Source organism: Diadema antillarum, unplaced genomic scaffold (assembly GCF_040938485.1).
Source record: "Diadema antillarum isolate AM-2024a unplaced genomic scaffold, OU_Dant_1.0 seq00001947_RagTag, whole genome shotgun sequence".
Taxonomy (NCBI): domain Eukaryota; kingdom Metazoa; phylum Echinodermata; class Echinoidea; order Diadematoida; family Diadematidae; genus Diadema; species Diadema antillarum.
This window is the reverse complement of record NW_027272607.1, coordinates 95,658-123,477: the sequence shown is the minus strand read 5'-3', so window position 1 is coordinate 123,477 and position 27,820 is coordinate 95,658. Positions and strand designations below refer to the sequence as shown.

At 39.7% G+C, this 27,820-nt stretch overlaps 1 protein-coding gene across 2 annotated transcripts in view; it reads right to left on the bottom strand.

Annotated features, from left to right (window-relative positions):
* The window catches only part of LOC139713312 (insulin-like peptide receptor), a 130,898-nt gene that overhangs the window by 43,263 nt on the left and 59,815 nt on the right, over positions 1-27,820 (bottom strand). For both annotated transcript variants that reach the window (XM_071625057.1, XM_071625056.1), the window contains exons 2-4: positions 25,900-26,063; positions 19,908-20,058; positions 17,957-18,055 (exon numbers count right to left, since the gene is read on the bottom strand). In XM_071625057.1, the coding sequence (XP_071481158.1) occupies positions 17,957-18,055; positions 19,908-20,058; positions 25,900-26,063 (414 nt within the window). The remainder of the gene's footprint in view (positions 1-17,956; positions 18,056-19,907; positions 20,059-25,899; positions 26,064-27,820) is intronic.

The following is a 27,820-nucleotide window of genomic DNA, read 5'->3' as shown; positions in this document are numbered from 1 at the left end:
GGAGTGCAATCTGGTACTAGAACTGTCGAACTCTCTTGCTTTCCTAGAAAATGTCTTTTGACTAATATCCAGTACTTTCAAAAGGCCTCTTTTAAATTCAGTAGGAATGCCATCGGCAGTCTCATGGAAAGGAAAGAGAAATACTTGATTCTAATGTCAATCCTGCTTGAACCAGTAAGAAAGCCATATAAAGATGCAAAATAACAAGTTTCTAATTTCAGGGAATTCTACTTTCCAAAAAGTCTATTTGCAACATGAATGATCTGTAATGCATGCACCCTCCTTTATTCGGAACAAACTATCATGGAAATGGTAAGAGAACTGTCCACACTTTGACATGTTCATGTCTTTAATCAATTTCCTGTGGTAGTTATCTTGTAGCCATCACTTCCCTGCTGTATGAGGAAGCTTCAGGCATTGAATGTCTTCTGCAGAGAAGGATCTGTATAGGGGAAGCCCCTAGACCACATGGTTCACCATCCGTACTGGGCTGGGGAGGCAAGATGATTCACATTCCCTAATTTTGGGGTGTCTTCCTTGGCGAGTCCAGTGAAGTATGGAGCCTGCCTATACAAATCTTGATCTACTACACAACCGTTTTTATTCAGCTTCCTTTCAGCTGGAAACCCTTGATCACCTCTCAAGGGTCTTTTTCTCTTCGACACCACCCCACTGCCCATCTCCAGGTCTGCTTCCTAAAACCATAGAGACTTTATGCTTCCAAAAAGATACCACATCACAGTCTACAGCACTTTTCTTGTTGCTTGATGCCCACCCCCCCCCCCAAAAAAAAAACCTCCCCAGCAAATCTGATGCTTACCAATACTTCCTAATGCTTAAACCAAGGAGCGAGTTTGCCTTCTTTGGAATGAGGAAGCAATATGTTCGCACACTTGGCTGTGCACTTTGTTCAATCTCATCAAGGCACCTTGTTTAGGACAAGAGAGAAAGAACGAGAATTCTCAGAACTCACCTATCAAAGAACCTTGTTTGAAACACAACTTTGTGCCTTAACCAGTTTTCTTCTTGTCTTCTTGTCCAAAACCAATTTGAGCAAGTCACCCTCTTGCTGCACTTTAAAAGTTCCATAGAACTTTCCAGAAATACATGACTAGGTCTAGACCATCGCCTTTGCATCTTCCTTAGCTGGATTCCCTTCCCTACCTTTAACTTTCCCTTTGAACACCCACTCCTCTATGTAGCCCAGGGCCAGATCTCACTCCAGAGGACAAGAAAACCACCAAACTATAAAATACTTTTGGTAGCTTACTTTTAGCTGGACCCCCTCCCTTCTCTCAAACCTTCCCTTCTGACAGCCTCCAGGGGTCCAGAGCCTCGCCTCTCTTGAGATATTATTTGTGGACTGCCAAGGAAATTGTTTTGCTCAAAGAGTGAATGTTTTTCCTCGGGAGAAACATACCTGACTTCTCTGAATTTTCCTACATGCAATTGTAACCTCAAGAATGTTTGCCACGGCAAGGTTGCTTTTGTTTAGACGAAGCACGCCACCTCCCCTGTCACACAATATCACTCTCCTTCGCGCCAGCACAAGCAGGCTACTGAGGTCCTCATTTGTGTATGAAGTGTGACTGGCTCTGAACAGCCTGTCACTTACCTGAACTGAGACTGGTTAGTCACCTAGTGATTAGCACCTTCAAAACTGTCTAGTTAAATCTACACTTAAAGTTCAAGTACTAGGACTGAATACTATAAAACCAGAAATATATGCATGCATTTTAATTTTGTGAGCCAAGAATTGCAAAGTTAAAATGCACGCAAAAGTTCTTTTCAACACGATATGCATTGAATACCAGTGGCAATTCACCAAAATTTCATGCTGCGACAAAGGCCAGCAGCACCAATTCGCCAAATTCCAACTCCAAAGTAATTTTCTGTGCAGGAATATGCTTTGACGTGGGCAAGATTTGTATTCCATCATGTCATTGATGTGCTCCTGTCATACTTAAAACAGTTATTTAATAACCTCTGTGAATTTAAATGTGCATGACATCAACTACACATTGTAGGCCTACATGTAAAAAGCAAGCCATTACTTTAACCGTTAAAGTTTTTGTATCCACAAAGCAGGAACAATAATGATAATATTGCTGGCCCTCAACTTTGAGGGAGAATCTAAAAAGTAGGCCTACCCCTTTTTTGAGAGGATATTTCTACTTGAATTTGACAAAAGGGATACAGTTCCAGCTTAGGCAGGACGTCCAGACATACACTTCAAGTGAAGTTACTGCCAAAAGGATACAAAGTCAAGGTCATAATCATTCGCGTGATGAATTTCAACAGTCTTTCCCCTTGGGCGACAAGCGATTGGCAAAAGAAATCCCTCCTCTTTGGTGCTAGTGGGGCAGCTGAAACATTTTGTGAGAACATGAAATATGTGTCTCCTTCCTTCCTGTCATATCTATGTCACTTCTGAATACACAAACGACTCCTTCTTCTCTGACTTCATTAGGGGCCTTCAATGGCCTCTTTCTGAATGATTCGATGCCACTCCTCCGCGCATACGAGACTTGCAGACACGCAGTCGTCATTTATTTTGTCTCCTAAGTGGCAGGTTACAGAGACTGGGGTTGGAAGGTGAGGGGGTACGGGATGATGGGGGACAGTGGCTTACGCTTTCCGAACATGTCAAATTTAGATGATGAGTGCACTATTTATCTCCTTTGCCAATGCACTCTGAACCTGGGAATCATTGAGGTGCCATGCCATCCGTGTATATCTTGACTTCTCTTTACACCGCTGCATGCGGCAGTATCTTGGTGAGATACGAGCAATTCCTTTTGAAGCTGACAGTGAATGTGAGCATAACAAATGTGTTTTCAACAACTACCATAATTAAAAATCTCAAGCTGCTTGAGTGTCTACAGAAAATGTCAGAAGTACATTCATTCAAATGCTTTCATAAAGGTTTTAAAAATGCTTAAAGGAAGATTTAAGATTACACCCTCTATCCCAGTGAAATAACAGAGAAAACTCAGATAAAAACAGACTAAGGTCATTTTTTTTTATGCATACTGAGAGTAAGCAATTATCACGATTCTAGTGATTATGCCTATATGAATCCCTAGAATCATAATTCAAATGATGCATTTTGGCCGTGTGTATGTAAACTGGTACCACGGAGGGTGATTTCAACTGTAATTCAAATTGTAATCTAAATGATGGTCCTGGGGGGTTTTCCACTGACAATTCTCAAGAATTATGGAATGAAACCGTCCTGTATACAGATTGACCCCCAAATCATATTTTTGGGGAGGCAGAGCTTGTTATGGTGACCTTTCATCCACTTCCGCAGAAAATCCGCGTGCCGTACCACTCAAGAGTGATTGATTGGAACTTGGAAAGAAGCCACACCTCCTTTCTTCACTCTGAAATTCAAAACTACAGAATCCACCAAGCCTTCCTCGGGTGTATGTATAGATAATAATTCTGATTGTAATTCAGCAATATAATTATGTTTCTCAACCCATGTTAAAATGGTCAATGAAAACTCCCCAAAATGCTGATTCCGCCCTTAAAAAAAAAAGTGAGACTGGAAACCGAAATGGGAAAATGAAAGGAGAAAAATAATTGGGAGAAAGATATCCAGGTGCAGGAATCAAGAATATATAATGATTACAAAAGCGAGATAGGAAGGGGAAGGGATAACTTTTGGAATATTTGCTTTAATTTCTGAATCACATTACAAAATCAAAAGAGGGTACAATGGGAATACAAATAAGTAAATGAAATTGGAGATTGCCCGAAGTCAGCCACATTAATCAAATGCAGCTGTTTGTCCTTAGGGTGCTCATATGTGACTATTGTCATACCTCTGATGTACTGATTGGGATCAGCTACAGATGTAGGCCCTGTTGCACGAAACAAGAATAGAAGCTGACAACAGTCTGCGGGCTGATTGGCCATTGGCTTTGGTAATTTAAATGTCATGTGGATTATCCCTAGAATGACTCTTTCTTATCCAACATATACTGTAGTTCAGAATAGGTGCCTTCACATTTGAATTACCATGTGATTAAATACCGCAGTAATTTGTTTGTATCATTCTCAATGGCGAAATACAAAGGCATCCATTTCCATTCATGAAATATGATGGTATTTATGGCCTAACCTCTCCAAGGTCAGCACTGACCATATCTGGTAAAGGGGGTATCTCACTGAGCGGCGAATGTTTGCGAACGTAGCGAATTTGGGATTTCGCCAGGGTTCGTAAAGGGTTGCAAAAGGTTCGTTAACAGTCGCAAGAAAGTTCACAAACGGTTTTTATTGTCGCAAACAGTTTTTCCTGTCGCAAAGAAATTTTGAACATGTTCAAAATTTCTTTGCGAACCTTTGCGAATTTGTATTTTCGCTAACAGTTGCAAACATTCGCAAAATACTCGTAAGAATTCGCAAACGGTCGTAATACGGTGTCGCTAACATTTTTATTTGATTCGCCACTGTTAGCGAACAAGTAACCATATGGTTCCTATATAAAAGCTTCTGAAACAGACAAGGTTCCACTCTAAGAAAGTTCTTGAAGCTCTTGACATCTCTATCATGTAATTGCTGCAAAAGCTTTTCATATTGACCAAAGTCTGTTCTCTGCAACAACCACTCTCTGACCCAAACAGTTTTTCTTTTCTTCTTCCTTTCTTGTTTTTCTTTATTTTCTTTCTCTTATGCTGCACAATAGCTGTAGCAGCAGCCTGACAAAGCAGCTCTTCAAGGATAGCAACACGTTGAGCCTCTTCTTGGCAGAAACTTATTTCCATATACTGGAAATCCATCTTGAACGGTTGTCACAAGAGATCTGAATTCAGTGGAAGGCTTTACGTTCATTTTATGGGTCTGACTATACATAATCGCCAGGTACTTTTTTCTAGGTCCAAGGACATTCGCAAATTGTTGCAAAGGATTTGCGAACAGTTGCTAATATTTGCAAAACTGTCGCTAACATTTGCAAAATTGTCGCCAACATTTGCTAACATTCGTTAATAGTCGCCACCTGTGTTTCGCAAACACTTTCGCAAACATTCGCTGAAGTGTTGCTAATTGTCGCTAAACATCGCTAAAAGTCGCTAACTGTCGCTAATGGCAGAAGCGAACTTTGATTTTTCGCAAACATTCGTCAGGAAAGTTGGCGAATCTCAAATTCGCTACGTTCGCAAACGTTCGCCGCTCAGTGAGATACCCCCTTAAGGGAATGCGATGGGAATTGTGTAAGGTAATACAAGAAATATACAACTATACAATTGGTGGTATTTCATGACATGATTCATACTCAAATTTTGCATGTGAATTTTGGTGCGATGTTTGAATTACCACCCTAAATATCACAGTGCTTCGCAATATATTTCTTGGTGTATTTGCATTCACGTCATAAATTACCAGGGCAAATACTGCAGTATTTCGACATAAATTTGAATGAACCTACTGATTATTCTCTGCCTGCTGGAACCTAAGGGTCCTCAACAAAGTCTTATGTATTCTCTCTTTTTTTTTAAAGAATCGTGTAGGGATCAGCTTAAAAATGCTTATAGATGGTAGGAACTGGGTAATACACCTAGTAGCGATAATGGAATCAACAAATGAAGAAATTAACTGATAACATTTCATGTAGCTGGTAATATATCCATATAATTATAAAATAAGAAATTCTTGTTTATCTGAAAATGAACTCGTGTCTGAAATTCTGTAGGAGGGAAGTAGGCCTATATGTGTGGGTAAAGAGATCAAAAATTTTTCTTGCTCATTCCAGATACCTGAGCAATCCTCTTATATTTATACTAATTATTTCTTATCTATTTTTTTTTTGAAGAATTAAAGGGGGAACTCATGTTTCCACAAGTTTTATTTCCACTGCTGATTCAGAGAAAATTGTAGTTCTTGAATCAGCTGATTTGCTGTTGTCATCCTTTCCATCATGAAGAGAAAATCCGGGATGCCCTTTGTTTCCATTGACAAGTAGGCCTACACATCTCAGTGGTTTGTAGTTTGGTGACACTGGCACTATTTTACAAGCCTGATATGAAGTCCTCCAAGACCCATCAAGCAAGCTACACATGTGATGGTCTCGCCCAGCCCCGCAGATGTCTTGAGGTGCCACGAAGCCCAGTCACTGGCATCCCACATGCACCGCACTTCAAGCATTCTTGCACGAAAAGCCGTTACACGAGTAAAGACACGATTTCATCCTCCCCACGAGAGAGGGGTGCGTCTCTGCGCCGTATCATATCGTGTGAGAGCCGAGACCCTTCACTCTGGGGATTGGGTACCTCTCAGAGAATTTGTGTCGGGGGTCAAAAGTCAACTATTTATGACAAATTTCCTCCAGTGCCGGGGCTGGGCCGAGGCCTGCCCAGGCAATGTTTTCGGCCGGATCAATTCATGTGATTGATCCGGCATTTCCAGGGCTCCCCCTAATCCACCTACACAAGGGAGTTCAGGAGGGGTTTCTGTTTGTTGTTTTTTCCTCTCTCCCCTCCTTTTTTTTCTTCTTGCTTTGCTTGTTTTTCTCCTTCTTCCAACTCCTTCTGACAAGTGAAGACCAACGCTGGTTACAAAACATGCCGCTCATTTATGTCGTCATCCCGACAACATTTCAAGTATTTGCTGTTGTACGTACATAGATGGAGTTTAAATTTGTGGTCACGAGTCTTCCAGTTCAATGTTATGCAAAAGCAATGTTCACAGCAAACTTCTTTAGTGCTGATGTGATATGTGACTAGCAATCTAGCATAATGGAACAAGTTGTGGCCAGGAATATCACCTTCAGAAGCAATGATCTAAAGACACAGATATGTCAGAACATATTATCCTTACATCCACCCACTGACATTCCTAAAGTGTAATTTTAAAGTGTTACATCTCCACTTGTTTCACATCTTGGTCATATTTCATCCACACATCCTGTTACACACAGTCATGAATCTACATCAGGTGTGATAATTCATCTTTTCTTGATATTATTTCTAACTACAATAGTTTTCATGAATCATAAATAACATTCAATACCAGCAGTTATTCTTTCTGCCATTAGCTCTGAATACTTGTACTATTATTATTTCTGTTTTTTCTCTCAAACTGCACCGTCATTATTCTATTTAGTTGCAATAACATTGTCATACAGGTTTGCAATTCTTAACCTGTTGACGACGTTTGCTTCCCATAGATACTTGCCCGAGTATACTCAGGACTCGTCCTCAATTAGTGTAATAGAAAGCTTTGTATTCTTTGCTGACTTCGATGAAGTGTATGAAGGTACACTGATTCCTTTAACTGTTGATTTTGTTATTGCTTGACGTTGTTGTTGTTGTGTCTTTTTTTTTGGGGGGGGGGGGGAGGGACTGTCTAGAATAAAATTCTCCAAATTGAACATCACTATGGACAGAACTTGCTAGTTCTTTAAAGGACTAAAACATAAAAGTTCCTAGTTGCAGAAGGCTTTAGCAATACTTAACAGACATTTCATTACCTGTTTTTCTTTCTCGTATTCGTATCTGATCTTCCTCAACAGTCCTCATTCACACATAACAGTTCCTCAGAGGTAATTCTTTGTTGTTGCTTTTTTTTTAATCAAAGCTTGATCGTGCAATTTCTCAAACAAATCAAGGTTTTACGCATCACAGTACACAGCTGGACATGTTGAATACTATAGATGCCAAATATTTTGTAGACATAATATTTCATAAATCGCGGAATTGTGAGACAATTATGTTGGTGGTTGAATTCATTATTGGGAACGTGAATATCATGTAGTAGGCTATGCAGCTGGGTGAAGCTAATGCCTGCTCAAATTGCATATACATTGCTCTCATACTTAGTACCAGTGAAATTAATATTTTGGTTGGTTGGTAAATTCATGCATTTCTGGCACTTTAAAAATTCATGCAATAATTTCAGAGTCTTGTACTGAAAGGGCTAATTATGGGTCTGAAGGGGAGACTACCAAAACTCTACCTTCACATGCATGTCACACGATATGTTTATGGAGACAGGTGTTAATTAGATTGGGAATTTTGGAGTATAATTTCATTTTGGGATTGGTTTTCCAAAAATTAATACATAGGGCTTTTAAAGGTGACCTTGTTTTCTGGGTTGTGACTGGCATTCCTCTGCAGCCAGACCAATAGAGCCAAGGGGTACCAGTCTGAGCAAAATGTAAACCATGTGTCATGTTCCACCCACCAACCTTACTCTTTCTCCATTTCCACCTACACACACCTCATAGGCAACTTTACTCCACGGGTTCCTCTGCCCACTTTCATAGTTCATTACTTTCCTTCGCATGAATGCATACGCATACACACACACGCACACACACACACACGCGCGCGCACACACACACACACACACACACACACACACACACACACACACAATTTAAAGCGACGCCCTATTCCATGTTCGAGTCAACCGGTATCACAGCGAGTCACGTGACTGGACGAAAGGTTTAAAGAAACTTACAGTTTGTGCAGAAAAGGTTGAGAATGACACAAGGAACAGATGATTACATTATGGTAGTTATTACGGAATCTTTATGGATTTTATGAAGGATTTTCGATATTTCTGCTGGTAGGGTCAATAAACTTGGTAGTTCAAGCTGCACATTTGAGGTTTGCATACGCGCACTATGGTGCGTGCTCTAGTTTCTGCTAGGACGAGGCACGCCGCGCAGCTGGAAGTTGATGTAACAAAAGGCTTCTACATTATGTATATTGGGAATTTTGGCAATTTTCAGTGTGTATACGTATGGGTGGAAATCACTGATCTCATTTCGGGAACAAAATCAGTCGTGGAAATGAGCTGCTTGGCGGAGGTCTGTGCTCTCAGAGTGCTTCTCTAGTTATGTATTTAATATTCAAATACATTCGCCTAAAAAGACTAGTCTGAAGAAATAAGTATAAATCACTTGGAGACTTGTGAAGTCATGATATCATCACCTCAACTCACTTGCAACTGATGAGGTTCTGACAGATGAAACTGTTTGCTGGAGAATTACACATGAAATCATAATAACCCAAGCCCTTTTGTTCAATTTTTAATGGAAATTTCAAATGTTCTGGTAGTTCAGATTTTTTTCACTCCCTTCACCAATGTCGATGTGAACATGTGGTAATGTTTCCCTTTGAAGATCCAGTTTCAACCAAGAGAAGATGAAGGACGCTCTGTCTTCAATAATGTGCAAAGAGCAAACTTGCACTTTCTTTACACCATGCAGAAGAGAGGACAGTCAACCCTATAAAACGTGTTCTGACATACAAATTCAGGAAACAAACAGGGGACAAAATTACATCAGTTGAAAGATGACATTGGCATCAGAAAAGCACTTAATACCAAAATTTCAACTTAGCATCCCTAGAGAAAAATTGGTGGATTTTTTTTCTTAAAAAAAGAGAGAATAATATAAGGTTCAAAGTAAGCTGTAAGAGGTGTGAGCATAACATAAATTTTTCAATAATCCCAACAGCTGACTAAAAGTTATAAGTTTCATTAAAAGTGATAATATGCAAAATAACAGAATTGGATAAACTGTGCATATGAGTTCTTTATAGCATAAAAATATGAATCCATAGGGTAATTTGTCCAGCATACAAAGTATGCAATGTTTTTTCCCCACATTGAGTACTTAGTTCTGTTTTCCAGGCTTCAGCAATATTCTGTACTGTTCAATTATACTCATACAATATCACAAAGCAGTTCAATGAGAAAATTTTCTCTCCAGGAGATGCCTTTCAAACGCTGGACACTGGAACTATGTATGCAATTTAAAGGGAAATGAATTCCGATTAAATATTTCAAAATAATATTTGGTAGGATTATGGTTTCCCATAGAAGGTCATTAATTGGCCTAGTAATGTGCACATCAAACCTTTTTGTTAATTTCATGGATGTTGTTGTCAATTTTCTCTCATCAATGTATGCTCTAAGAGAGAGAATTAATAAAGCTTTTAGCAATTAGTATGGAAAAGAGCCATTTTCACTCCCCACTTCTCAGAAAATGGAAATGTCAGGCCCTTCTTTCCATCAGCGCCTCTCCCACACACACACACACACATGTATACACACAAGCCATCCCATTCACCGCATACGAAGACTGACAGGCCCTATGCCACTGGATGTCGTTAGGCTGCAGCATCCAGGACTGCAAAACAAATTGGCGTGGAGTACGGCAGCAAATTGTGCACTCTGGCAACCCCTCACGGCACTCTGCAACTCGAAGAGTTCATTTGCACCTGAGGTACGCCAAACCTGGACTTGCTACGTGGGTATTAAAAGGTCATCATTTGGACAAACAACTACATATTTGCCCCACTGTTGCTGAGCTACAAATGCACTCTACTTTGTCATGCGTCCGCACTGTTTCCCCCGTCAATCAGTCCAGAAACCTAATTGCAACACCAGAGCAGGAATCTGTGCAAACTACGCTGTACATGGACTGCTATTAGTATACCACAAACATACAGTGATAATCTTTTTTTTTTTCTTTTCATACATAACTACACTGTACAAAAGGCAGTTTGCTCTTTTTTCTCTCATGTAGCTAATCACAATCATTAATTTACACAGGAAGTCAGAATTCTAATTTAAAAAAAAATGGGCTAATAAAAGGGATACAAATGCTTTTTTATATTCAATGTTCACGACAGTATTGAAACATTGTCATGTTTCATTTAGCAAGTGTTTGATACAATGTGAATGTTTAGTCTCTAGAGACAACTGGAGAACAAATGAAGATAATCTGATTTCCTTCTCTCTACGATGGAGATTTACAAATGGCCAAGCATAACAGTGAACACTGTGATATGTATCATCTACAGTACATGCCAAATATTTCAAAAGTTTGTATTTTTGTGAATTTTGCAAGTCAGGTGCTATTTGCAAATTTAAAAACACAGCAAAAAAATTAACTCTGATTCCAACATGAATGTGATGTGGGCGCATACATTTCTCCATTGAGTAGTGTAGTCCACAATCACAAATCTAACCACTCGCGAAATTGTCGGGAAGTCCTGATTTGCGAAAAATTAGACCCTGGGTTAGGTTTTGCAAATTCTTCTTCTTTCACTGATGAGAAGTACACCGTAGGCAACTAGTCTAGCTGTGGACTGTAGTCTGTTGGAACCACTGCAAAGAGAAAGGGCTCATTAGCCAACATGAAGACAGTGTAAAACATTACAATGGGATGTAGAATCAGGAATAATGATAAGGCAATAACAAGGCAACAGTAAATGAAATAGGAACTGAACCAAATGATAAAGATTACAGCCTCATAACTGTCTGACTTACAAGTAGTAGCAATCTTCTTTCTGTTCCCTGGCCTTTTGATTGTTATATTCACTATCTCAGTCATGTTAGCTATGCAATTTTGCATCTTTCGTGATTTACCATCACACCGCTATGCCTTCCACTAAACCATTATTTTAGCAAGACATTTGAATCTTTTGTTGTTGTTGTTGTTGTATGTAATACATTTGATGGAGCTCACAGGCTGCAAAGGTAGTTTTTTTAGTACGTCAGGAGTGATTTTCTCCTTTTCCGCAGTGGAAGCAGACAGCATCCCTGACCTTGGGTTCCCCTCCCGTTTCTCCCCAGCTTGGAAAGGTGGAGTTATCCGCGCGGTCCCACCCGGTTCCATCCACTGGGCCTTTCCGAACATGCGCTAAACTCATCAACCGCCCTAGCTGGGTCACGGGGAGTCAAGCGAGCCAGAGGTGAGGGGGGAAAAGTGCTGCATGTTGCCTTGCAGGCTGCTGCATCACAACTTCCATTGCGAACGTACAATAAGTCTCATTCCCTCTTAGCATTATACTAATAAAGCCTATTTACAAATTTCTCTCCCAAAGTACTCTTATGCAGTTTTTGTCTATGATTTCAAATATCATAACACAAATATAGGATAGGACGGTTGCTAACCTCTGCAGACCAAATCTATAGACCTACTAATATTCAGTATTCATTTATATGATTTGAAGGCACACACAAAAAAGGAAAATATATTTTGGTTCAGACATGGGGAAATTGCTCATATTAAGCATGTTTCAACAAATATTCCCTCCCCCCCCAAAAAAAAAAAAAACATTTTCAATTAAAAGAAAAAACACAAAATTTTCGTTAAAATTTTGGACCCCCCCCCCAAAAAAAAAAACCCCTAAATATCATAAGAACATACAAGCTATCAGCCCTGTCTATATGAACCCTGATCTGTAGGGTTAGACAAGCTTTATAGATGCCAGCACAGGCACACATCATGAGAGAGAGAGATGGAATGATGGAGAGAAAGGAGGAGGGAGAGAAAGAGTAGGAGGAGAAAGAAGAAAGAGAGAACAAAAAGAGAGACAGAGAGGCAGAGAGAAGGAGGGAGAGAGGAAGAGAATGGCTGCACACTTGCACACACTCTTCACTGCCAACCACGCTCAATCCTGATCCAACCAGATTAACCGATCTCAGGAGGGCTGACCTCAGCCAGGATTGAATCTGTCACAATCGGCTGTACACTGTAGGCCTATAACCTGTACATATCCTAACCACACCAATCCCAACATTAGCTGCTACTTGCCAGCACTCAAAGACTTTGTCCATGATAAAATGGGAGAGGATTGGGGAGAAACCCCAACCATCACACTGTATAGTGCTGTACCCCATTCATACACAAAGTTTGGCCTAGGAGCTGTCCTGAAGCGCTTCAATTTATGCCCCTCTGAGCCCGTTCATACAGAGAATCATCCCACGTGGGAGTGGCTGAGAGGGGCATAACTGTCATGGTGACCTTTTGAATGTGCCGGAACTTCACAACAAGAGACCCCGGGGGTCTCGCACTCACCTGAGTATGAGATTTTCTCCCCCTAGGGATGCTACCTGCCAAGTTTGGTGAAAATTCATCATGGCATTTTCAAGAAAAAGATGAAAATGTACAATTTGGGCCCCATTAGGACCCCTCACCACCCTCCTCACCACCCTCCTCCCCTGGGTCCCAAGGGGGGCACCCTTGACTCCGGGGGGGGGGGGGGGGGGGGGGGGGGGGTTGGGCCCCTCTGGGCCCCCCCCCCCCCCCCCCCCCCCCCCAGGTGGGGTATGGTACCCACTTGAACAAATTGAGATCCTATCCCCCTAGGGATGCTACCTGCCAAGTTTGGTGAAAATAGGTCAAGGGGTTCTCAAGAAGAAGATGAAAATGTAAAAAGTTTACGCATGACGGACGACGCATGACGGACGACGCACAACGGACGACGGACGAAGAGCGATCGCAATGACAAGATTCAAAACATTTCCATACAGGTATGTACAGTAAACTGCAAATGCATGTCTGTCTTTCTGTCTGTCTGTCTCCTCTAATAATAATAATAATAATAATAATAATAATAATAATAATAATAATAATAATAATAATAGTGAGACTCTTATAAAGCGCACATTTCTACCTAAAAAAGATACTCAAGGCGCTATCCCTCTCTAGACAGAGAGGGTAGAGGATACAGACATCCCTCTCCATTTCTCTCATCAGTTTTCTTCTCTGTGTACAAAGCCATGTCTTTCCTATCTCATATGGCTTCTAAGTATCTAAATCAGATATTTTTGTGATGTTTTGTTGAAAGTATCATACCCACTGAGTGCTTCTTTATTTTTTTCCATTTATTTAGTTATATTCTTCTTTCTTCTTTTTTTTTTTTGGGGGGGGGGGGGTAGTCATTAATGATGTGATTCCTTTTGTGTTCTTTCAAGGTTAGCAATTATACTGTATGACGGTATGGTGATACGTGATTTGTTTGTATGGGCTGAGCGAGAGCTTGGTGCAAACGCAATTGAAATTGGAAAATGATGACCATCTAAATGTCATGGGAACCAAATAAAACCTACATTCTGAAGAAGAAGCATTTTCAAATACTTTTCGTATAGGAATTCTAATCAGTCTGTGGTTCTATCTTTTTATACTTTAAGGCATTACAGTACTGCCTGAAGTTTTGCTGGAAGATCAGTACTGTTTTAATAATGCGTATGGATTTCAGAAGCGATGGGCAAAATGATATAAAGGCTGCAAGGATTTCCACCTAAAGCTGGCGTAATCATGATCGGGGGGGGGGGGGGGGGGGGGAGTGATTCTACATTGTTACCACTGGTATGAGGGGAGAAGTGGGGTTTTATTGCTCAGAGCAAAACAGTGACACAATGCATTCCTCTTTGCCCTTGTGCAAGTCCTTCCTTACAGTGGAATTCTAGATCAGTCAAAAGTTAGTCTGATATGAAAGAGTGAAATTTCTACAAGCAAAACAGTGAAAATTTTAACAAAAGTTGATGAACACTGAAGGAAGGTATAAAAGTCTGAACTTTCTCTCATGTCCACAGAACACTTCTTCAACAGTAAATAGGAATATAGAAGTGAGTGAATTGATGATGTCATCACCTCACAACTTGCCATCTGGTTTGCACACAATTTTTTATTTCCAAATGCAATTATGCCCCAGTCCCTCATCCCAATATCTCTCACTGATCATTATGTTTTAGTTATTCAGTCAGGAATAACATTGTGCTGTGCAATTTCATAGTAGAAAATAGAAAAATTATTTTTTTGGGGTAAATTTTTAGTACATCATCAATGAAAAATTTTGATGTGATGACATCATCAATTCACTTATTTGCATACTCATATCAACTTTTTGAGAACTATTTTGCAAAAAAATTAGCAAAAGTTTTCAATTTTATAACTACCCCGATTTTCATCCGATTTTGACCAATTCTTGCTGTCGTGCTGTCGTAAAGAGTTTTACTCTTTTCAGACTAATTTTAGACTGGTCTGCAATTCCCCTTTAAGTTCTGATAACCTGGCACATCAATGTGACAGGTTCTCAAGCCGCACTTAGGCTCAAGGTATACTCTATGCCCCACTTTTCTTGTCTCATTCACTTCTGGGCCCCATTTCATAAAGAGTTTATGTGATGACAACTCTTTGCTGGAATGACTATTGTCATGGTAATGGCAAGAATACAGCTTCCCGATTGGCTGTTTGCTGTGGAAATTTGTCATTCCAGCAAGAGTTGTCATCCTACAGTAGTAACATCTTTTATGAAATGGGGCCCTGGTGTTTCACCCAATGCCAGCATTCAGCAGTGACATGTGTGTCTACATCTTCAGTAGATCTCTTTGCACCTAACAAGCTGCTAGTACATAACCTCCAGAACATAGTGGAATAGACATGTATTGTGGAGATCCACTCCAACAAAATTACAATGGGATCCTGAAATTCAATTTGTACACAAACAAAACAACTCCCCTACCCTCCACCAGCAAAACCTTTCTTACTGCGAGGATAAATTAATATGAGCTATAATATCTATTTTCTTTTTTCTCTCAGATTAAGTCAAGGAATACTAACGAGAGATGGCTTACAATCCTTACAGAAATCTTTTTTGGTCCTGTTTATGTAATTATCTTTTCTCTTCTCTTTACCATTAACCAGTTGAGGACTAGTCGCGAGTATACTCAGGCAGGTGTCTATGGGAAATGTGTATTGTAGCAAAATCAGTCCGTTCTCAATGGGTTAATCACTTAGAATTTCCGTAAGATAATACATACAAACATTATTCACAAGGAATTTTACATGTGGACCCTGGATAACAGTCTTTGAAAATGATATTTTGCTCGTAAAAATGGCTAATGGTGTTTGGACAATTATTGTGTCCACACACTGCGGAAGTGTCACACCACATGAAGTCACGGATGCTTTACCGCACATCTGCATCCCCTCAATCTGCACATGAGTATGGTTACTAGATCTCACTTCATAAAAAGATGTTAGGAAAGCAATCCTGCCGAGGATATCAACTTCTTGTCGGCAACAGCCAATCAAAAATGCGAGGATTCTTGTCATTACCATGACATCCGCCACTGCTGCAAGAGTTGTCATCACAGTCAGCAACCTTCTATGAAATGGAGCCCTGCCCTTTCTCTTGCAATTAGCCACACGCCTGCAATCCGATTGCGAAAACAGGATGTTTACCAGCATTTGAATCATTCGAGTACAAACAGCCATGGAGCAGGGGACTGAGACAAAAACAGACACACAAAAAAAGCTCCCGTCTCGCAAAACATAGCAATATTCAAGAGAAGCCACAGACTAACGAGCTGTTTTGTCAATTGCGACTGATCAACAAGGGACAGTGAACCTACCACATGCCTCCTCATTAACGACAGATTCAAGGTTCGGCTAGCTGCGCTCCAAGATTTATACAGACTTGAAAATCGCAAATTCTGACACATGGTGGAGGAAATTGCAAGAAGTGGGCAGGGAAGAGCTGTCGATATACAAAAAATGGGAAAAGACTGGACAAACACAATGCCTTGCTGCTTCGCTAATGACTGTAACATGAAGTGTCATTCTCATGCAATATTTGGAAGTTGCCGAACATTAAAGGGTTCATTCATTTTCAAGGTGCATCAGATTGGTCTTTGCTCTATTTTTTTTTAAATTTCTGTGATAATCGCTGCTACTGTGAAGCAAAATGCATTCAGTTTCAAATCTTTGGTATGGTATGACACAGATTGAGGAGGACCTGATATATTCAAACTGACAAATAAATATATCATGTTGCGTTCTGTTTGCACATGGTTTACGATGTCCCTTGATGTCGATGTTTACATGTACCTCTTGGATTTCTATATATGTGCCTTCCCCTTTGGTACTCCCAACCCCTCTCGTCTCTTCTCTCTATACCACTAATAAGCAATGACTGATACTATTTCTGGCCTACCTCATGCCTCTCTTTACATCATGCTTACTACCCTCTTCTCTAGCTCATAGACTCTCCTCTCTCCTCCCATTCCCTCTTAATTCTCCCCAAAATACAGTCTTGTTACATTATTCAGGGTTTCAGCTAACATTACCTCAACTGCCTACTCCTGTATCTGACTAGATACCACTAAATGTAGGTCAGAAATAAAGCCTTGTAGTTCTATCAGCTTCATCCATATCACAGACAATGGCATGTCAATAATTGAAGTTGTGGGATCTGTACTGTTTATTCTAATGCCTTCTTCACGCAATCTTTGAGTGCCTGCGGCCCACTACAAATAATCAATGAGAAATCCATGAGACTTCATGAGTGACTTTGGCCCACATACTGTACAACACAATATTTTCGCAGCATGAAATCTTCATGAATCGGAGCCGACAGCCTTTTTCGCGGCATATTTTCACGAGTTGCCTCTAACATTAACATTCAATGCATAATTATTATAGTGTAAAGAAGAACTTTCCGCTGCATTTTAATTTCACAAATCTTGGCTCTCACTAAATTCGCGATATCAAAATGCACGCAAACATTCCTCGTTTTACAGTAATTATCAAGAGAGGATAACAAAATTACGGCAAAAAGAAAAAGGAAAAAAAAAAAAGAAAAAGAACCAAAGTTGCCTATCCTTTACCTTCATCTACGCATAAATCAGAGGTAGACTTTCTGCCGGAGTCAGTCCCTTCCATTTCCTGCACCTCATAATTGGCTAATAGATCAACTTACATCAAGTGGGTCCTTCAATTTTGTGCATCTCTCTTTTTCTCTTCCTTATACATCTCTTCACACGTTGAGGATGGACTTATTTTGCTAAAACACGTATTTCCCATAGACATTTCCCCAAGTTTACTTGGGACTAGTCCTCAACAGATTAAAGAATACTCTTGTATACATACAAAAGAAGCCCAAGACACAAATACACACACACACATACATACACACACACACACACACACACATACATACACGGTAATCACAAATACATTCACAAACATACACATACACTAACATATACACATACACACACACACACACACACACACAAACAGGTATCAAAAACGCACTCAAATACATTCATACAGGGTAGAATACAGTGTATGCATACACACACACACACAAACAATTCAGCACAAACCGCCTCTGTATAATCCCTGGTTTTATTGGCTACATACCTCCTCCGTGTATGCTGATGGTCAGCGTCCCATTCACAATGGTGCATCCCTTCATGCCTGCAGCATCCTCTACCGACTGGATGGTCTTGCTTCTGCAAACTGGACATGAAATGGTGAATGTCAATGGAGTAAAGGAAGGGGGCAGAAAGACAACAACAACAACAAAAGTGGGGGGGGGGGGGGGTGGAAGAAAAATACCACTGAGCTAAATCTTTCTTTCAAACTTTTTTTATTCTGTACTGGCTGTGTGATTCCCCACCCCCCCCCCCCCACCACCAAAAAAAAAAAAAAGAAGAAGAAAAAAGAAACACAAACAACAAATAATGCCGACAAACCCAAAGTCAATGACTAACATAAAATGTTTGGAACATTAAATATCTTCTCTGAACGATACACTGCCATATCTCAACTTGAAGTAACAAAGGGAAAAAAAGGAAGAAGTCCGTTCTACTTTTCTTTTCTCAGACAAGGGTATGCTGTCACTGTATACAGATAACTTCATGTTGACATATAAAGCCACTGAATGGGAAGCACAGGAATTGAATTCATAGAACAAAACATTTCTTTTTTAAGTTTGCCAAAGTGTAGCTCTTTGTGGAGATCACAAAACAATGAATAAAAAAAAACTACCTTTTTTCACTATTAACTAGAAATGTCGCTATGGCGACTGGTATGCCTCCGCCATAATGCATGATTCTCCTAATAGGTCTAGATAGTACATGTGGGCAATGTGTGATTACATTTTCACAAAATTGGCAAAATATCAAAATGACAAGTTTGTCACAAATGTGTTGAATGTTCACCTTCCTTGACCTAGGTTTAATTGGATGAATAGGAGAGCATGTATTTGGGATTTAAGGATTTTAACTTGACTTTGACCCATTCATACGTTTATGCATTGAGTAAATTTCAAGGTATGGAGAAAAAGTGCAATTTCTGTATTGAATAGTAAATTGTTACCATTTTCATCTGGCCTTTGACCCTAAAATTCATAAGATAATCACTGTCAGGCAGAACATGCATAAATGTGTAGTACATTTCAAGATAACTTGAGCCACTTCCGAGATATGGAGGAAAAAATTAGTTCAGCACTTTCACATGATCTTTGAACTTTTAACCTTTGAGGCAAAAACAAAAGTAAAAAAACTTTCCAGAGAATCTCTATTACATTATACATGCATACATCAAGTGTAAAAAAAAAAAAAAAAAGTCTGCTGGCATTGCATAAACATGAAGGAAATAGTAAAATTTTGAAGTTGCCCTTGACCTTTGACCCCTGACCTTTGACCCCATGAACCCTAAATTCTCTAGATAATCACTGCCAGTCAGTATATGTATATATACTATGTTCCATGAAGATACCTTGAACAATTTCCAAGGTACAGAGAAAAAAGGTGAAGTTTTAATATTTTTACTTGACCTTTTGACCTTTGACCTTTGACCTCATGACCCAAACTTTTACCAGAGAATCTTAATAGGGTGATATATGTATACACTAAGTTTCAAGAAAATATCTTAAGGCATTGCATAGATATGGTGGAAATAGTGAAATTTTATGTATTTGACCTTGACCTTTTGACCTTTGACCTTGAGCATGTGCACCTAAAAGCTGATAGGCAAAACTTCACCCCCTAATACACATACATGCCAAGTTTCATTAGGATACCTCAAAAGGTTTTGATAGTTACCCTGTCCACAAAATTCATTACGGATGGACGGACAACCCGAAAACATAATGCCTCCGGCACCACTTCGTGGCGGAGGCATAAAAAAAAATCAACAAAGACATGTTGCAAAAAAAAATATTTTCTACTATGATTCAGCTCCTGAATGTCTCTTGCATGATGACAAACCTAGTGATTTCAAAATGATATCTACTGAATAGACAATTTATTGTTATGGACAGGGGCTAAAATGTGAAAAAAAAAAAAAAAAACAGTCAGGAGTCTACCTTTTGGACACGTTCCATTGCATGGTAGACAGTGACGAGTGTTGTTTCTATCAGGCATGTAACCGCCGGGACATTCCTGCATGCACCTCTGCTTAAACAGCTTCCATCCTTGGGGGCACTGTTCACTGGTTACGCAGCGCCGATTCTTAAACTGTTTGAAAAAAGAAAAAGTTATGTTAGACAAAAAGTGAGATTGACAAAGTCAGAAAATGATTTGTGATCAAAAAAAAAAAAAGAACTACATATTTCTGCACATGAGAAGAAGACACCGTATATCATAAAATCACAAAAGGCAAGATGTTCTGGGTTTATACAATTGCTTATAGTAAAGCACAATACACATCTGTGAAAACATTGCATTTTCACCCTCCCTTCAAAAAATAATTTACTAATTGACTGGCAATTCACGGTCGGGGCAATTTTCATTCCATCCCAACTCCTTTTATTGCTCCTAGGCAGAAGAAAGGAACGTCAGTGCATCATCAGAGCAAACCAGACCAGACAATACGATGATGGCGACCCTCTGGTTGTTCACGTCTAATCTCACACAACGGTCATCACTTGTGACATCGAGATTTCTCTTAATAAACCCTGCCACGACCTTGTCCCAGTACAGAGTGCCTCAAAAAAACCAATGATGAAAAAAAAGAAAATCATCTTCAGCTACGGAAACACATCTAATGGACCTTTGCATAAGCATAGCCACATTCTGTGAAGTAAAAAATATCTCAGATACATACATTCATACACTTACATACATATAAAGAAAGGGACCTCAGCACATAATCAAGAATTTCTTTATTTTGTTCTCCCTCTCTCCAAAATTGGGCATATATTTACGTATCTTCAAAATGCTCATTGCTATTCTATTTAAGCATATTCATGGTTTCAAGCTCACATGCAAACCATTTGTTATCTCACAGCTAGCAGTTTAGATTAAACATTCAGACAGCCATTTCAACCTCGACTGGCCTTAGTTTAAGAGCTGAGGGCTGAAACTCAAAAATCACTTGAGATTTAATTAGATGAACGAGGTAGAAATGGCTGGATAGTCTCTGTCTTTGCCGTCATTGTTGTCGTTGTTTCTTTCCCCCCTCCAGTCTGACATGCTAATCTCGAAAGCCACTCAAGAGGCCCCAAATGCTGCAATTTGTGCTATGGACAAAATCAATCGCCGCCTGCTTGCCCTCACATTGGGCTCCCAGCGAGAGAGAGAGAGAGAGAGCGTGCCAAATGAGGGACACGTCCCATTCATTCACGGCATCCTCCTCCAGCACAACTGACACAGAGGTTGTGGATGAGGAAAATGGAGCACAGACCAAACACAAAACCCCAAAAAGAATATAACAGAGTGTGTTTTCTGGTGTTTTGGGGTTTTTTTTGTTTGTTCTTCGTTTTGTTTTGTTTTTTTGTTTTTTAGACACATCAGCATGACAGGAGATTTCCACTGCTGGAAGGGGAGATCTATTTACTGCAGGTATCTAATTCAAAGGACAGACTTAGAATGCTCCGTCATGTCCCAGAAAAGGGAAAGTCCCCAAAACAGTTTGCAACAAACACGCAGCTTGGACATGATGATGTAAATTTTACAGCGTGATGAGAAGAAATGGATATCGTCCCTGGGGTGACAAAAACCTTGTATCTCAAATACAATGAATTTTTAGGAGAGCGAAAAACTTGTTCTTTTCTGCAACATTTTTGCAAAATAACATGAATGTTGAAAGTCAAATGATGAAGTTGTTTTTTTTTTTTTTTTTGGGGGGGGGATTACATTTAATAATCATTGTAACGTTGAAGACTTATATCAGTACTTTTTTTATTCAATATTGAAATGGGCAGGTTTTTTCACAAAATTAAAGGTATCATTCACCACTGGGGCAGTGACTTAAAAATTATTTGAGTTATCACATTTGATGCATATTTGAAGGTCAGATGTATCACAAAACATCCTACCATATAAAGATTTTGCAATAATGTCTAAAATATAAAGAGAAATCACTATTTTTCTCAATAAACCATAACTGTAGAGGGTTAATTCTAGAATCTATTTCATTATAACTATTATTCACATTTTGTATATTTAACAATATATAACACTGATTATACTGATTAACATTTTTACACTGGTTGTTTCTATCCCTAACTCACATTTTAGAACTTTAGATCTTGAAGCACTAAAGCTGGGCCTTTGTTTCATATGCAAATGGTAAATAATGGCTTTAATTTTTGTAATGTTTCAAAACACAAATCAGTATTTAGGTGTTCACTACTTTTTTAGTATGCGCTAATTGAGAAACCACGTCTTGTCACCTCCGGGATGATATGCTGACGGGGTATTCTTGAAATCTACAATAATGTTATGAATACGGCACTGTGTGCACATCATGCTGTGTGGCAGACTTCACAATTCCCTTCACTCTTGATAATTTCCCCAAACTGTGTCACTGAATGGCATTCTTACTTAGGAGGAAAATAGCACCAAAGTGGACCTACATTGTCTTTTATTACAGCTGCTGGAAACTACAGTATTCAAATGTGTCTTTAATACAAAGTTGGTCTCCTAAATGACCAAAGCCTATCTCATGATAGCATCACCATTTTAATCTAAGATAATTCTGTGTCAATGTAGCAAAGCTCCTATAATGACAAAGAACAGCATTTCAAAGACCTCTGTCATATCCATCAAAATGTAACAAGGAGCCACGGTTCTCCTGCATTTTTTCCAAGTTGTTATACTTCTGTGAATAAAGAACAACTAGTACCAGGAAGTATATTTGTCTAATGTAATTTTTTTTTTCAGGCAGGTATTAAGGATGATAAAACAAGTTATCATATAACTAAAATGATATATAACTTTTCCCATGTTGAAGTAAAGTGAATAAAATCATTCAATAAGTCACAGTAAGCTCTTCATCCTTTGAATGTGATGCACATGTAACTATTGAGAGAAATCACTTAAAACATGCTTCGCACATACAGTCAAACCTGTCAATAGCAGCCACCCAAGGGAGATGAAAAAAAGAAGTAGCCATTAAAGACAGGTGGCCACTACAGGCAAGGTCATTAACATGGCATTTCTGGGGGGGGGGGGAGAATTGTAATTGTTTTTAGTGGCCATTTACCTGTATACGGCAGACGGCTGCTAAAGACAGGTGGCCGCTACAAACAGGTGACACTACGGCAGGTTTGACTGTTATAGTTATGCTATTCCCACTAACTCTTTTGCTGATATTCTGTTTAAGGGTTAAGAGATTTTATATGAATTGGTAATTAAGTGGAAGAAGAAAAAAGATGGTATTTCAATGCAATATTTTTCTATAGACAAAAGAGATACTGTGAAACCAGAATTTTCACAGTACAGGGAGTGGGCAAAAAGGGATCAAAGGAGCTAGCAAACATAGCAAAAAAGGGAACATTTTGGGTGTTCACTGCAGGAAATGGGACATTAGAACTAAAACATTATGGCAGATAGAGAAATATGGCCGGACCTGGGGACAATGGGACCCAGTAACAGTAACATGGGGTCATGGGAAAACAGGAACTGTGTGCAGCAGGAAAAAGAACATGAAAAATAGGAATCATGGGGATAGGGAGCAACATGACATGACCTGGAAGTAAATGGGGCCTGGGAACATGGGGTCATGGGAAAACAGGGACTTTACACTGCAGGAAATGGGACATGAAATCTAGGAACCATGGGGATAGCGAAAGACGTGGCTGGGCCTAATATAAGAGCTATGGACCCAAAACAGGGTCATGGGAAAACCAGGACTGTGCCGTGAAGGAAACAGAACATGAACAATCATTCATGGTTACAGAGAGAGATAGGACAGAACCTGAAAGAAAAGGGGCCTTGGAACATGGGTCGTGGGAAAACAGGGACTGTGCATTACTCTACAGGAAACAGAACATGAAAACTAACAATCATGGGGATAGGGAAAGATCGATGTGGCAGGACCTGGGAGCAATGGGACCCGGAAACATGGGGTCATGGAAAAACTGGTGCTGTGCAGTGAAGGAAACAGAATGTGAAAACTAAGTAAGATTCATGGGGACAGATCAAGATTTTGCAGTACCTGGGAGCAATGGGACCCAGGAAAATGGGGTCTTAGGGAATCAGGGACAATAGAACATAATTATGGAGTGGGGCCTGGGAACAAAGAATAGAGATTATAAAGGAAATGCGGAGGGTAATGTCCAAGAATGTCAAGGTCTGGGTTCCTTAAAACCAGAAATCATTCAGAGACTTTGCCCAACATTGCAAGAACTAATGCATGTAAACTTTATTCTAAGTAATGAGGTGCATTTTGCTGTAACAGTAGATGGATATCTCATTACTAGTACACAAGAGGGAAAAAAAAAAGCTGCAGTAAATTTTAATGCATTCCTGAAGTGACTAATTCCCTGGGGAAGAGTGAGTTATATGAAATTTGATTGGAGGGGGGGGGGGGGGTACATTGTACCGCTGACTTCTTCTTGAACATCCAAACAGGAACTACACAACTTCTATCACAAATGGGGTGTAATGAGATCTGATGCAGAGTGGGCATACATCGAAGTGCTTCAAATCCAAGCAGGACATAAAAGAGTTCAGTGGCATTGCAGCTAATACCTTCCCACTGTGCCCTATGCTACACTCTCTCCTGTCCGCATAATGAGCCTGGGGAATTAATCTATATTAGATTATTTTGCCTTTGAAGTCAGAGTTGACCTTCATCCTGAAGTGTGTGTGATTTGGCAAACACTCAATGAAACATTGACTATTTCGACTGGCTGACTGTAGCAGGGGACATGCTCTTTGGATGTGGATTTTCAATTACCAGTAGCCTTTAAAGGTACAATCCCTCTTTTCATATCCGTCCCCACACCTTTATAGAAACGTTCTGCTTTGTGCTTTCTGAAACAGCCATCACTAACATCAGGACCCATATCTTACACTTTGTGTCCATGGCTGCCTTTATCTATTAACTTGAGATAATCACATTTCAAAACGCATTTGGAAGGGTGTTTGCGAACATGGTTTGAAACGCGATTCTCTGGGTGCAGCGTTTATCTAACCATCATACAATCGTGATTCAAGTGTTGTCACTGCGCAGCTGCTTTGTGCCGTTCGACCCGGGAAGTAAAGGTCAACTGTGTACCACCAAACATGCCTCATCATTCACAGCCAAATAGTGGGTAGAAAACACAACTAAAAACAGCTGGGAGTTGAACTTGAGATATAAATGCGTTTCAAAACGGTGTTGCGTTTATCGACTTGCAGAAAGGCGATCGTGGTCTTAAATGCGTTTCAAAACGCCCTTTGAATGGCATTTCAAATCAGCTTTTCTAAACGCGTTTGAAAACACGGTTGCATTTATCTAACCCCCGAAAATGCCTTATATGCATTTAGGATCGTGATTCTGCCTCAGAAAATTTTTGAGATAAACGCATCCCATGTCTAGCAAAAAAGTAAAGAAAAAAAAGAGAGAGAAAATAAAATCAAAGATAAGACAAAGATAGGAGGACTTCTTTCTTAGTCTCTTGAGTGTGTCATTTCTGCAGTCACTTTCATATAAACACTGCATAAATTTGACTATGAAGTGCATGCACACTGTGTAAGTTGTCCTTATATGCCATAAGCCCCTTCTCTGTTTTAATTGTGACTGCAATGCCCTACTGGTCTTTAACCCTTCCACTATGGAAGCTCATTGCCTGAAGAAGAGTTGAGTAAACTGCTGCTAAAAATGACAATTTCAGGGGATACCATCTTGATATCTGATTTGTCTACATTGTATATCCCTTCTGCGCAAAAAAATGGCATATTTTACGAATAAATATTCCAGTGAAACACTAATTCCCGTGATGTTTCAAAGCAAGATATTACTTGGCTTTGCAGACATTCTTGGACATTCTTCGATACAAAATTAATCACATCATCCACAAACATAATGAATGTACGAGTGTATGAAAGGACCAAAAATACAGCCTCGAAAAAAGGAGGGCTGAGTACCTCGTAGGTTCCAATGGGGCACCTGGCCAAGCATCTTCCCTCGTACAAGAAGTGTCTGCAGGCAATGCAGTTGCTATCCAGGGGCCCACTGCAGCCTCCAATGCACTGTTCATGGCAGCACTGCTTGCTGGACAAGCAGGATCGTGGGCAGCTCACTGGACACACTGTAACAAAAAATGAGAGGGGGAGGGGGAGAAGAGGGTTACAATCAGATGTCTTTCTCATATAGGAGAAATTGCCAACATAATTTTGAGTATTCCTCCTGATTTCAAGCATTTCTGTGTGATACAGCAAGTATATTTACAGATATTGTGTACTTGGCTTTGAGCAAACATGATTTGACAGCTCTTTACATTATCAGTTGCAAGGCACTTATCGAAAGCAAGTGTCAGTATATGGTGTTTAATTTCATAAATCTGAATTACTGCTAAAATATTACTTCAGTCATTTCCAAAGGCTTACTGAAGCTTTAATTGTAAATGCGAGCATCATTTCATCATGCAGAATTTGGCAGTTACTCGTGATATAGGGCCTACTGTAAAAGTGTAATTTTTCGTGTGAGTATTTTTTTGCACTAAATCGGGTAAGATATCGCATGTTTTCAATTTCACAGAATCCAAACTTAAACTAGTGTTACATGTATTAAACAAGCAAAGAATTTTGCATGCTTTTATTTCCATGTTGGTTTCTTGTGGCACAAAATGTGTGAAAATGTCCATTTCTACAGTACAACTTTGTATGCAGCATGTTTTTTTTACCATTAGACATATATTAGGATCATTTCAAAGGTAAATATTTCAAAATGCTCACGGTGCTACATAACTTTTTTTTACCACTTTTTTTTTTTAACCAGCTCAGATACTTCTCACTGAGTTAGCCAGATTTTAAGGCTTACTTTTTGATGCTTACTCCTGAATGGAGACTATATTTTCAAACATCGAGAGGGCTACAAATAGACACAGCTCCATCAGAAGACGGAGCTGCAGTTCAGTCGCATCGGAAGCATTGCTTCCTTTGATGCCGGTAACACGACAATCTGATCACATGCACAAATATCAAAGTTCGTGCATTATCTCTGAAAAATCACTGAGCATGGAAGACATAACTGTCTCATTTGGCTTTATTGATTAGCATCAGAAATCCAGCCGTCTCTGGGTCATGCTAATGGTCGTCATCAATTAGAGGGAATACAAGAGGCAGGTTCTAGGCTCCCAATAGATGGTCGGCGGAATGTAAGAAACCATGACTCTGAATTGGGGAAATGAGATACAGGCAGGCGAATACATCTTTGCAATCAGGAAATCTTTACTTGTAAATTTTGATTCAGAAATATCTTTACTTTCAAATCCTCTACATACAAGCATGTTGTTGTCTCCCAACTTCGACATCTGGAGAAGTTTAACAGCAGCAATTTTGACTTCCAATAGTCTGATTACTGAACCTGCTGATGTTTATATAACAAGAAGTGACTGAAATATCTCTAGCCATCATTTTTTTTTTCTTTGTTTTGCTTTCCCACTCTTTTCTTTTGATATGATAAGGACATAGAGCCCGTTTACACCGACTTTTGGGCCGGCCTAAAAGGCGGTGTAAACGCACGCTGGCCCAAATGCGGTACCAAATTTGGACCTGCATTTGGACAAGCTCCGGAGGTTGTCTCGGGCCGGTCCTGGGCCGACCTATTCTCGGTGTAAACGCACGCTGGCCCAAATGCGGTACCAAATGTGAGTCCCGCTTCCTTTCCGCAGCGATCGTGACGTAATTGCGTAATGTTATGAGTGCTTATATCGTGCATGCTGTCTTGTCTTGTCTTGTCTTGAAGGAGCGGAGAATTCTGTGCTGCAATGTCTCACAATGTTTCATCTCTGTAATTTTTTTTTCCTCACTCCAGAAAATTTGTGCAAAAGTAAGGATTGTGAGA